Source organism: Vulpes lagopus, chromosome 8 (genome assembly GCF_018345385.1).
Source record: "Vulpes lagopus strain Blue_001 chromosome 8, ASM1834538v1, whole genome shotgun sequence".
NCBI classification, from domain to species: Eukaryota; Metazoa; Chordata; class Mammalia; order Carnivora; family Canidae; genus Vulpes; species Vulpes lagopus.
In genome coordinates this window covers 21,521,337-21,534,580 of record NC_054831.1, presented here as the reverse complement: position 1 = coordinate 21,534,580, position 13,244 = coordinate 21,521,337, and the positions used below count along the sequence as shown (strand labels likewise).

Sequence of the window (13,244 nt, the reverse complement as noted above, 5' to 3'; positions counted from 1 at the left end):
TAAAATCTTTAAAAAAAAAATAACTTCTGGGTGGCTAAGTCAATTAAGCATCTGACTCCTGATTTTGGCCCAGGTTATGATCTCAGGGTCCTGGGATAGAGGATAGAGTGCCACGTTGGATCCCTGCTCAGCAGGGAGTCTGCTTGTCTCCCTCTGTCTCTCTGCCCCTCCCCTGCTTGCCCTTGTGCTCTTTTTCACTCTCAGATAGATATTTAAAAAATAATAATGTCAGATACATGAGAATGACTGAGGAATGGACTGTCTTTGTGTTCCTCCTCTACCTGTAGGCTCAGGCTAGATCTGTACCACACACAGAACCCCTGGCCCCAGTGTTGGGTGAATCCCAGGGCAGCAGCCCCCTTTGGGTGGACAGGAAGGCAGGGAGCCATACATAGCTGTCCTTCCCTTGTGCCTAGAAGGTTGGTTGCCTTACTCCAGGGCACCATAGCCCAGGGGAGAACACTCACCCATCCCTCATTAATACGGTCTTCTATCACAGTCATGAGCACATCTGGACACTGAACACTTACCCAGTCCTTGGAGATTTTCCTGCATAGACATAAGCTTCTTGTCGTAAATGGCCTGGGCGAGGGAGATGTCTTCTGAGAGAGAGTCCACTTTCCTGAAAACTGTATGGAAATATAGATGAGGAACTGGGGCAGGGCCTTAGCTCAGAGAAACAGCAGTTGTTTGTTGAGAAGGTAATTTTATCAGCCTCCCTGCAAACAAAACCATTAATCCTTCCATGGGGCTTTTCAGTGGTGGTAAAGGAAGGTGCTTCTTATGGCCAGAGTCTGTCATATATCCCTTAAAAATCTGTATCTATACCTCTTTAAATATCTCCCTTAAGTGTTTATATGTATGTATACATATACTTGTGTGTATGTATATATATATGTACTTAGAGTTTATGGTATTTATTATTCCATTTGAGCCTCCCTCAAATTAAAATTCCTTGTATAGATAGAGGAGCAGGGGTGTAGAGAGACCGAATGACTTTGATTCCTACTCTAAGGCTTTATAAAATCTATCTCCAAGCCAATACGCTCATTCATATAATTCACCCTGTTCATTTCCTCACTGAGCATTTCATGATCTGCAATTATGTGTTAGTATGTCTGTTTACTCTTTTCCTTACTTTTTAGATCTTATTTTTTTCACATCTTTTCAAAATTGTGTCTCATGATGTATACTAGAAAGAGTATACATGTGTAATTTATAAACAGATACCTATGTTTTGCAGGTGTGAGATTATCATTTTTTCTTTCCCAATATTTAAGTATAAAAATTTTCAGAGTAACCAAAGGACTTGTACAGTGAATATCCTACCTGTACAGTAGGTACTAGTGTATCTACTACTTAAATTCTATAATTAACACTTTATGATATTTACTTTATTATATATCAGTCCATTTTTACTTTTTAGCCATTCATCAACCCATCTAGTTTTTTGATGCATTTTAAATCAAATTTTTCACTGATGGGGTGCACAGTCAAAAAAAAGTTAATAGATTACTGCTCTGGACCAAGGGTCAGCAAAGCAGGATCTGCACATTTAATCTAAACCAATGTCACTTTGTTGAGACAAAGCCATCTCCATTCATTTATGTCTCTGGCTGCTTTTGCTCTATAATGGTAGAGTGATTTTGACAAAGACCATGTGTGACCCATAAATCCTAAAATATTTACTACCTAGCCCTTTACAGAAAGTTTACCAAACCTTGCTCTAGATGATAAGCTCCATAAAGATAAAGCCCAAGTTTTATTAGGCAGTATATGCCCAGTACAGTTCTTGGCTTATAGGATGGAATGCAACAGATACTCAATTAAACAAGTTCCTATGAGGAAGATTGATTTTGCTCGATACTCCTGACTTTATCCATGGTCCTGACCATAACACCATGACTAGGAATTTCCACATATATACTTACAAATCTCTAGTCATTCATTTGATGAATATTATTGAGCACCTACCAACCAGGCCGGATTGGTGCCAGCTCTGCTCTAGGGACTTGGGATAGCCAGGTTAGAGGCAAAAGCAAAAAGGAAACCTAAACTTCCCCCTAGATTCCCTGAATTCACTCCTCACCCCCAATTATTATGATCTTCTGTTCATTGTCTCTGGATCTTAGGGCAAATCATTTCACCTTTCCAGATATGGAGAATGAGGCCTGCCTCCCATTTTGGGGCTTGTTGAGATGATTCATGGATATCATGTACACAACAGTGCCCGGCACCTGGTGAGCACCTGGTAACTCTCTATACCCTCTGAAGCGGATCAGTGCCTCTGTTCCTCGCTGGACTCAAGTGTTCCTCTCTGGAGCTTTATTAATAGTCCTGCAGGTGCTGCAAGCTGAGGCCCTATAAGGCCTGACCCAGAACCTCTGGAAGTTCTCTGATGTCCAGTTTGCTACCTCAGAATTATGGACAGCCACTGCCCTTCCCTTGCTTGGATTTTGGCCACTTTCTGAGAAGCCAAGCCCCATGAAGTGATTTAGTGGAGAGGTGGGGCTGAACAGGGTGAGTGGCTTTGAAAGTTCTTGAAATCAATGGTCCTCAAATCTGGCTGCACACTGGAATCACCGAGGAGTTTCTCTAGATTAGTAAGGCTGGGTCCTACCCAGAGATTATTATTTCATTCATCTGGAGCCAGGAGCTCTGGCACTGTCATTTATTTTATTTTATTTTTTAAGATTTTATTTATTTATTCATTCATGACACACACACACACACACACACACACACACACACACACAGAGGCAGAGACACAGGCAGAGAGAGAAGCAGGATCCATGCAGGGAGCCTGACGTGGGACTCGATCCCAAGACTCCAGGATCACTCCCTGGGCCAAAGGCAGGCACTCAACTGCTGAGCCACCCAGGCATCCCTGGCACTGTCATTTAAAAGCTCTCTGAGGGGGATCCCTGGGTGGCGCAGTGGTTTGGCGCCTGCCTTTGGCCCAGGGCGCGATCCTGGAGACCCGGGATCGAATCCCACGTCGGGCTCCCGGTGCATGGAGCCTGCTTCTCCCTCTGCCTGTGTCTCTGCCTCTCTCTCGCTCTCTGTGACTATCATAAATAAAAAAAAAAAAAAAAAAAAAAAAGCTCTCTGAGGGATTCCAACGTGCAGACAAAATCAAGAACCGCTCCCTCTGAATGGTGAAATGTAAGGGACTCATCTTGGGGTTCCTATCACCTGGCACAAAATAGGTACTTGACTTGTGTTGGATTAAGTAGCACCTTCAGGACTCCTGGAACATGACTGGAGTGTCTATTCAAGTCATTAGCATGCTGGCTTCTTGCCCTCAAGCCAAGAAGGCCAGTTGCTGAATATCTCCAGCCAGGCCTAGGACCGGGTGCCTCCTTTCAGGGAGGTGCTCATCATCAGGGTTATACAAGTACAGAGTGGCACCTAGACTGAGGCTTACCTCCCCCCGCCTTCCTCACTTGTCTCACCAAGTCCCGGCCTTGTCCCTGGCATCTAGTCCATTGGAACAAATAAACCTACTGGCCTCCTTTAGTAAAGACATCTGGATTTTTAAAATCTGAAGCCGAAAAAAAAAAAAAAAATCTGAAGCCGAGTGGAAGGGGACTGCAGCCAGAAGGCATCAAGTTTGTTTCCCTCTGTTTACCATCATCTATTAGCATCCAGAAGGCAGAGGCTGCCCAAACCTGACTACATGCCATCATATGGCTTGGCTACCATAGTCATACAGCTGCGGTGTGTGTGAGAGCCACCACACTCCAGGTCCCTGGGCTTCACCTGCAGGACTCTGCTTTAACAAGCAAGGACCATTCCAAAAAAAAAAAAAAAAAAAAACAAGCAAGGACCAAGTGAGACTCAGGAATCTGCATTTTAGCAAATCCTGGGGATGATCTTGAAGCAGGCAGGCATCCTACTTCACTTTGCAAAACGCTCACAAAGACCACAGAAGGGGCTTAGAAATTGCCCCATCCAGTGATCTCAGCCGTGGATATACATTATCTGGGGTGTGGCCCAGGCATCCATATTTTTTTAAAGCTCCCAGATGATCCTAACACGTTGCCGAAACTGGGAACCACTGAGCTGGTCCTGTCCTCTCATTTTACCAGCAAGAAAACAGAGCTCCAGAGAGGGGAAGTGCCTTGCTCAAAGTCACACAGCTACTTACTGGCTGGAAATCAGAGGCCAGTCTTGGAAGTCTGAAACAAGTATGAAGAATCCCTCACCAGGAAGATGCTGGACTACCCAGATGCTGCTGGGAGCCTGCACTCACCCAGAGAGGCTAGCACAGCCACGGCCACCAGGAGCAGGGCCAGGAAGAGGTAAAGAATCCGCACCGATGTGTGCAAAGACAGGTTCTTCTGACAGCGGCTGCAGCGGGGCCCTGGCCGGCCTGTTGGGAGACAAAGGAGACCGCTGGCTGAGGCTGCAGGTGAAGGGTCAGTTCCATATCCCTGCTCTGAACTGTCTCATCACATATCAAACCAGCCTCAGAAAGGGAGCTATTCTCCATCCACATGTCTACCATCTCACTGTTTTCTCTAGGTCCTCAAGTTTTTAACAAGAGAAGAGAGCAGAGTCGGGGTCTTCAAAGAACACCCCTATCACTGCCATCATTCTCTCTTAGCGCAACATCAATCAGCTGGTGGTGTAGGGCAACACCTCTTCCTGATACACTGGCCTTAAGATGGTCCATGATATGGGGCAGCCAGCCTTGTTTCACCACTGGGTGACCAACTTGTTTCAGTTGGCCTAGGACTTTCTAGGCTGTAGTTCTGAGTCTCCCATCGTGGGAATGCCTCAGCATGGTACAAGCCAGTCACACACCCTGGGAAACCCCTCAGTCCCTAAACTTCTCAGGTGACAAGCAATTCTCCTGGAAATGGAACAAAAGGTTCCAGCCCACCAGTTGGGTCCCTGGTATGGAAGAAGAAGGAAGCCTGGTATTCCTGGCTCCTCTTGCAAGTGACCAATGTCCAGTGGCAATGCAATGATGTTGCCAGTTGTGAAATTTCTAAGGCAGATTCGACTTCAGCTGCACATTATGAGTACTAGGAATGTTTAAAAATCCTTATGCCCCTTTCACACTCCAGACCAAAAGGAATCAGAATTTCTGAGGGCTATTTACAGGCTTCCTGGGGGGATTACAATACACAGCACAGGTTGAGAACAGCTGTGCTAATTGAAACCCACCAAGAAGTCTTTCTCTAAGTAACACTTCAGGTGGCATTGGTTTCTGAGATTATCCAAGTGCCAAGGGGGGCCTGGTAGGCCAAGTGGATGAGCCACTTGGGTGGCATGGGATACGGTGAAGGGGACAGTTCTGGGTCAGTTAGAGGACAAGCCCTGGGGGAGATGGCAGTGGTCCCTGACAGGTTTCAAGAGGAACCCTGGTGACAGATGTCAGTCGTGTCAAACCTTGACATCATCCATACTGCATAACGTAGGCCCATGCAACTCTTGTCTTTTCACCCTCCAGGAAGCAGTGGGGAAAAGGACAGCCAGGATTTTGTAGCCATGTAGGGAGATAAGTCACCAGCGTGGGAATAGGGGCAAGGAGATCAGAAAGCAGACCACAGAGCCCTTACCCTCTTGTGAGCATGGGAAGGTCGGCATGTCCTCGTCGTCACCAGCCAGATCCTCTTCTGTAACACACAACGCATCTCCGTCGCCAGTGGCCGACCTCACTGTGACGGAGCCAGTGCTGTCAGACCCGGGGTTGGAACCTGGAGCCACACCCACCCCTCTCCAGCTGCCACAATCCCCACACCCCATGCTCACCCCCACCCTTGACTCCAAGTCAGGTCATTCAAGCTCCAGATGACCTGATAGTAAGCAGAGGAAAAGAGAAAGAAGAATCAAGTGACTGAGGAACCGTGATGTCCCAACACCTCTAGGTAAGGAGATTTTATGATCTCCCACAAGCTGGTAAAGATAGGCCAGCTCAGCTGTCTAGTCTATTCTCTCTATACCTTGCTCAAACCCTTGGGGTGAAATAAGAAGGAATAAGAGCTGGTTGTTTGATCCAGCTCATCATCCTTCCACGCCCTGGCACATGATAACACAAGCAGAATTCCTTTCTTCCAGGTCAAGGGTAAACCTGCAAGACTCTGCATTCAGCCTAGCTGGGGGGCCACAGAGAGGAGGAAGTGGGAGTGAAGAGGATATGAGACAGTCACAGACCTCTGCCTCACACACTGTGTCATTCAGGACCTGCCAGGGCATGGAAGGGACCATAGGAGGAGCAGTTCTCATATGGGAAGGCTAATCTGGTACATGTTCCCTGGGATCGTGTGTTCCCCAAATAAGACCTAGGTGATGGATTCCCTCATTCAGAAGATAACAAGACCTGGTCCTTGGTAAATGATGAGGAGAAAGATGCCCAAAATAGGCAGAGTGAACCAAATTTCCAAGTGGGTGTTTAAGAACTGACCTAACCAGTACTTTTGTCCTGGGGAGTGGGTGTGGGGTGGAGGGATGCACAAGCTGATCATGACAACCAAATTCCTGGGAGATATCTGTAGAGGGGATTTTTTTACAACCAGCCTCAGGGCACCTGGATGGCTCAGTCAGTTAGGCATCTGCCTTCAGCTCAGGTCATGATCTCAAGTCCCACATTGGGCTCCCTGCTCAGCTTCTCCCTCCCCATCTCCCTCTACTCCTTGTACTCTCTGCTTGTACTCTCTCTCAAATAAATAAATAAATAAATAAATAAATAAATAAATAAAATCTTTTTTTAAATAAATAAATAAAATCTTTAAACAAAAAAACCTATCCCTCAAAATCCAGAGGCAATAAAAGAAAAAACTGATACATTTGACTACATGACAATAAAATGAAAATGATTTTGCATGATTAAAAAAAATTAATGACAAAAAAAAAAAATTAATGACAAGCTGGAAGAAAATATTCACAGTATATATTACAGATAAAGAGCTAATACACCAAGTTTATAAAGAACTTTAAAAAATTTAGGAAATGGAATAAATTCATCAATCACAGGATACAAAATCAATGCTAGAAATCTACTGCATTTATTTTTCATGTAGGCTCCATACCCAGTGTTGAGCCCAATGCAGGGCTTGAACTCACAACCCTGAGATTGAGACCTGAGTTGAGATCAAGAGTCAGATGCTTAACCAAATGAGCCACCCAAGTGCCCCTGTTGCATTTCTATACACCAATAATGAGGCAGCAGAAAAGGAAATTAAGAAATCAATCTCATTAACAATCGTGTCCAAACCAATAAGATGCCTGGGAATGAACCTAACCAAAGAAGTGAAAGACGTATACTCTGAAAACCATAAAACACTGACAAAAGAAATTGAAAATCACACAAAGAAATGGAAAGACATCTCATGTTCATGGATTAGAAGAACAAATATTGTTAAAATGTCTATACTACCTAAAGCAATCTACATATTTAATGCAATCCCTATCAAAATACTAGCAGCATTTTTCAAAGAACTGGAATTAACAATCCTAAAATTCGTATGGAACCACAAAAGATCCTAAGTAGCCAAAGCAATCTATTTTAAAAACTGGGAGTATCACAATTTCAGATTTCAAGCTATGCTACAAAGTCATAGTAATCAAAACATATGGTACTAGCACAAAAATATGTGGAATGGAACAGAAAACTCAGAAATAAGCTCATAATTATATGGTCTATTAATTTTCAACAAAGAAGGAAAGTCTATGCAATGGGAAAAAGAGATTCTCTTCAACAAACTACTGTTGGGAAAACTGGACAGTTACATGTAAAGGAATGAAACTGGATCACTTTCTTACACCATATACAAGGATAAATTAAAAATGGCTTAAAGACCTAACTGTGAAACCTGAAACAATTAAAATCCTAGAAAAGAGCACAGGCAGTAATTTCTCTGACATCAGCTGTAACGACATCTGTCTATATTTGTTTCTTGACACAAGTGAAGCAAAAGCAAAAATAAACTATTGGAACTACGTCGAAATACAAAGCTCCTGCAGGGTGAAGGAAAACAATCAACAAAACTAAAAGGCAACCCACAGAATGGGAGAAGATATTTGCAAATGACGTATCAAATAAAGGGTTGGTATCGAAAGTGTATGAAGAATGTATAAAATTCAACACCCAAAATATGAATAATCCAATTAAAAATGGGCAGAAAGACATGAATAGACATTTTCCCAAAGCAAACATCCAGTGGCTAACAGACACATGAAAAGATGCTCAACATCACTTATCATCAGGGAAATACAAATCAAAACTACAATGAGATATCACCTCAACCTGTCAGAATGGCTAAAATAAAAAACAGAAAACATCAGTGATGGTGAGGATGTGGAGAGAATTGCACTGTTCATGGCAAACTAGTACTATGGAAAAAGAGTATGGAGGTTCTTCAAAAAGTTAAAAACAGAACTACTCTATGAGCCAGTAATCACATTACTGGGTATTTACCCTCCAAATACAAAAACATTAACTCAAAGGGATATACATGCACCCTTAAAGCAGCATTACTTACAATAGCCAAATTATGGGAGCAGCTCAAGCATCCATTGATAGATGAATGGGTCAAGAAGATGCACTACATATACATGTCACATGGGACGGAATATTATTCAGCCATAAAAAGAATGAAATCTTGCCATTTACAACAACATGAATGGAGCTAGAGAGTGTAATGCTAAGAGAAATAAGTCAGTTAGAGAAAGACAAATGTCATACGATTTTATACTTGTATGTGGAATTTAAGAAACAAATCAAATGGGGGCGCCTGGCTGGCTCAGTCAGTTAAGCATCTGCCTTCGGCTCAGATCATGATGTCAGGGTCCTGAGATTAAGCTCCACATCAGGCTCCCCGCTCAGCAGGGAGTCTGCTCCCCACCTCTTCCTCTGCCCCTCCCCCTGGTTGTGCTCTCTCATTTTCTATCAAATAAATAAATAAAATAATAAAAAACAAAACAAAACAAATGAGCAAAGGGGAAAAAAGAGACAAACCAAGAAACAGACTTAACTATAGAGAGCAAACTGATAGTTACAAAACGGGAAGTGGGTGGGGAAATGGGTAAAATAGGAATAAAATAAAATAAAATAAAATAAAATAAAATAAAATAAAATATCAGGAAATAAAGGACCAAAAGTCACACAGAAAAATGAACAAAACACCTAAACAAGCAGCTAGGACAAAGAGATACAAAAATGTCCCCTAAGTACTTCTAGTTATGGAATGCATAAATCATGGGGGAAAAGATACAGCATAAGGAATATAGTCAATGGTATTGTAATAGTGTTGTATGGTGACAGATGCTAGCTGCACTGTGGTGAGCACACCGTAACATATGCACTTGTCAAATCACTATGCTGTACACCTGAAAGTAATGTAACATTATGTGTCAACTGTAATTAAGAAAAATATCCCAATGGAATATGACTCAGCCATTAGAAACGACAAATACCCACCATTTGCTTCAACGTGGATGGAACTGGAGGGTATTATGCTGAGTGAAGTAAGTCAATCGGAGAAGCACAAACATTATATGGTCTCACTCATTTGGGGAATATAAAAAAATAGTGAAAGGGAATAAAGGGGAAAGGAGAAAAAATGAGTGGGAAATATCAGAAAGGGAGACAGAACATGAGAGACTCCAAACACTGGGAAACGAACTAGGGGTGGTTGAAAGGGAGGTGGGCGGGGGGTGGGGGTAACTGGGTGACAGGCACTGAGGGGGGCACTTGATGGGATGAGCACCGGGTGTTATTCTATATGTTGGCAAACTGAACACAATAAAAAATAAATTTATAAAAAAAGAATTAAAATAACATAAAAAAGAAAAAGATCCCATAAACAGATAAAAAGATGTTCAACTTTATTTATAAGATAAATGCAATTTTTAATTTTTTTGTTTTTTTTTTTATTGGAGTTCGATTTGCCAACATATAGTATAACACCCAGTGCTCATCTTGTCAAGTGGCAATTTTTAATTTTTAAAAAAACTTTCATTTATTTATTTTTTTAGAGATGGGAGAGAGATAAAAGAAGAAGGAGAGAGAGAATCTTAAGCAGGCTCCATGCTGGGGCTCAATCTCACAACCCTGAGATTATGACCTGAGCTGAAATCAAGAGTCAGACACTTAAATGACAGCCACCCAGGTGCTCCAAGGTAAATACAATTTAAAACTACAGTGTGAAAACATTTCTCACCCGTCAGACTGGCAAAAATGCAGAGGCTGATAATATTACTCAATTGGCCAGGCTATGGGGAGTTGGGGTAGGAATGCAAATGGCCTAGACCTGATGGAGGGAAATTTAACATAAATATTTGCCCTTTGACAACCATACTTCTTTTTTTAGAAAATATTTATCTGATAAATCAGATTTATTTTTAAAATATTTTATTTATTCATGAGAGATATAGAGAGAGGCAGAGACACAGGCAAAGGGAGAAGCAGGCTCCATGCCTGGAGCCCAATGTGGGACTTGATCCCGGGACTCCAGGATCATGCCCTGGGTCAAAGGCAGGTGCCAAACCACTGAGTCACCCAGGGATCCCTGACAATCATACTTCTATGAATTTATCCATAATATACACCTCCAACAATCTGAAAACATATATGACAAGGTTATTCACTGCAGGATTACTTGCTTAAATTGCAAAAACTGAGAACTATTTAAATATTCAACTATGGGAGATTGGTTAATGTGCCATGGTTATATATACACAATGGGACTCTATGCAACTATACAGATGAATAAGGAAAATATCTAGTCACTGATACGGAGTCATTTCCAGGCGATATTTAATAAAAACAGCAAAGTGCAAAGGAACATATATAGTATAACACCTTTTTTTGTAAGAAAGAAGGTAAAATAAGAAAACATGCATATATCGGGCAGCCTGAGTGGCTCAGCGGTTTAGCGCCGCCTTCAGTCCAGGGCCTGATCCTGGAGACTCGGGATTGAGTCCCACATCAGGGTCCCTGCCTGGAGCCTGCTTCTCCCTCTGCCTGTTTCTCTGCCTCTCTCTCTCTGTGTGTGTGTGTGTGTGTGTGTCTCTCATAAATAAAATCTTAAAAAAAAAGAAGAAAACATGCATATATCTGCTTATCATTAAAAGAAACACAGGAAGTAAAAAAACAAAAAGCAATTGTTTTCTATGAAGAAGGATAGGGTGGGGGAAATGGGGTGGAAGGGACACAGAAGGAGTGGCATTTCTCTGAGTGAAACTCTTTGTATAGTTTTGACTTTTGAAAACATGTTAATATTTTACATATTCAAAAAATTAAATTTTATTGATCAAAATATATACCCCATGTGGAACCAAATGAACCTTACTTACATTTTGAAGGAATACAATAAGCATACTGAAGTGGGGGATGGGAAGGAAAGAAAAACTAATTTAATACCTTGCCTAAGATTATTTAATCTAAGTAAACTAAATTAGTTCTGAATATGTAATCCCTGTCTGGGATACGGTAGGATATAATTGGGGAAGAAATGCAAACAAATCTTAAACTTCTAAAATAATTTTATTTATTATTATAGTATGTGTAAAGCAATTCTGAAATTATTTTAGGTTAATTCAAGACTGAGCAAATGAGTAAATGTGTGGATGTGGTTTGGACTCAGGGTTTTTCACTGTGGAACAGGGGACCCAGAAATATGGAATGGGGGAGATAAGGAAAAAACTTTGGAGATGGATTGAAATTGAAGGTATCAACATAAACTCATAATTTCTAATATGTATAGGCACATAGATATTCATGCTTATGTGCATATATAACATGTATATGTATCTGTATGTGTAGATATGTATATACATATAACTTTGTTTGCTGAAAGGTCCAGGAAGTAGAGACACTGACATAGCAATGAACACCCATAGCAACCCAAATCTTGGTGGCTAATACCATTTCCAACTTGAAAAAAGCCAGGGATCCTTGGAGGAATAGCTAATTCTAGGGCTGGGCTAGAAGGTAGGTAAAAGATGAATCTGGAACATCTTGGTATTTCAGAAATTAAAGGAATGCTAAAAAAAAAAAAAAAAAACCATGATAGGGGCATGCCATAAGGAAATAGAAACCATCCTGAAGATGTCCTTACTGGCCAAATCTGGAACAATTTGAGCCCTAAAATAATTAAGTTATAATAATGCTATTACAAGTCATTGAAAAAATAGGAATTCATGAATCCATATCGCTGACAGAAGGAAAGGCTCTTCATTTTTTTTAAGTTCTTAGCTTATTAATCATCTATTTAAAATATCTGCACAATTCACCACAGATAAAGTCACTGAAGAATCTTTACTCCTTCTATTTTATCTCTAGCTCACTTTTGGCCAGCACCAACACTGGCTTTTGCAGTCCCCCTGACTTTTTTCATTCTGTTCTTGTGTTCCTTTCCCTATTTTCTTGAGGTTTTTTTCTTCTCATACAGGCCATGTCTTGCAAGTCTACATTTGGGTTCATTTTTCTTTACATAATCCAAGGAATCATAAATCATGCCAAAGCCAGTTATCTTGCCACGACCAAAACGGGTCCTGAATCCAAATACAAAAATGACATCTGGTGTGGCCTTATACACTTTGGCTAGGTTTTCCCTAATTTCTGTCTTAGGTACTGTGGCCTTTCCTGGGCGAAGAATACCACTGACCATTTGTTTCTGCTAAAGTTGGCCATGAACTTCCTAGTCTGGATAATTACTGCGTTGTTCATGATGGTGGCTGAGTTTAAAGCAGCCAGGGGAGGAAAGGGAAGAGCTCTTTCTTAACAGTAGTGCTGGAGTTGGGAAATCAGCCCTTTGCAATCAGTATACTAAAGATCAAATCAGGCAAGAACCATCACCAGATACTACCTTTAGGGAAAACTGTGATGAAGAGCAGTATACATGCATGCTCTTAAAGTGTCTTCTTATAGAAGACTTATTAGTTATGAGGGAGGGGGAACCTCCGTAATTATTATTGGGGAAATGAGACAACACCTTGACCAGGTGATCAAAATTAACATCACCCAAGAGGGACAGATTTACACTGTGTGCCTCCAGATGTGGCAGCCAGAGCAGCACACAACTTATTGGCCAAGAATGCATAACCCCAATCCACTCACCAGGAAACAGGAGAAAAACACAAACTGAGGATCATCACATTAAAAAAAGTTATGTGGGAGGGGGTTGTATTTTTCAAAAGTATCAGTCATAACAGACAATAAACGTCAAAGAGATGGGACAACTAAACGCAATCCTTGACATTAGACTGGATCCTGTGCTGGAGGAAAAGGA

At 41.6% G+C, this 13,244-nt stretch overlaps 1 protein-coding gene across 1 annotated transcript in view; it reads right to left on the bottom strand.

Annotated features, from left to right (window-relative positions):
• Positions 1 to 13,244, bottom strand: part of SCARA3 (scavenger receptor class A member 3) — a 49,533-nt gene that overhangs the window by 20,232 nt on the left and 16,057 nt on the right. The window contains exons 2-4 of the mRNA XM_041767099.1: positions 5,571 to 5,669; positions 4,256 to 4,375; positions 531 to 629 (exon numbers count right to left, since the gene is read on the bottom strand). Coding sequence (XP_041623033.1) covers positions 531 to 629; positions 4,256 to 4,375; positions 5,571 to 5,669 — 318 coding nt within the window. The remainder of the gene's footprint in view (positions 1 to 530; positions 630 to 4,255; positions 4,376 to 5,570; positions 5,670 to 13,244) is intronic.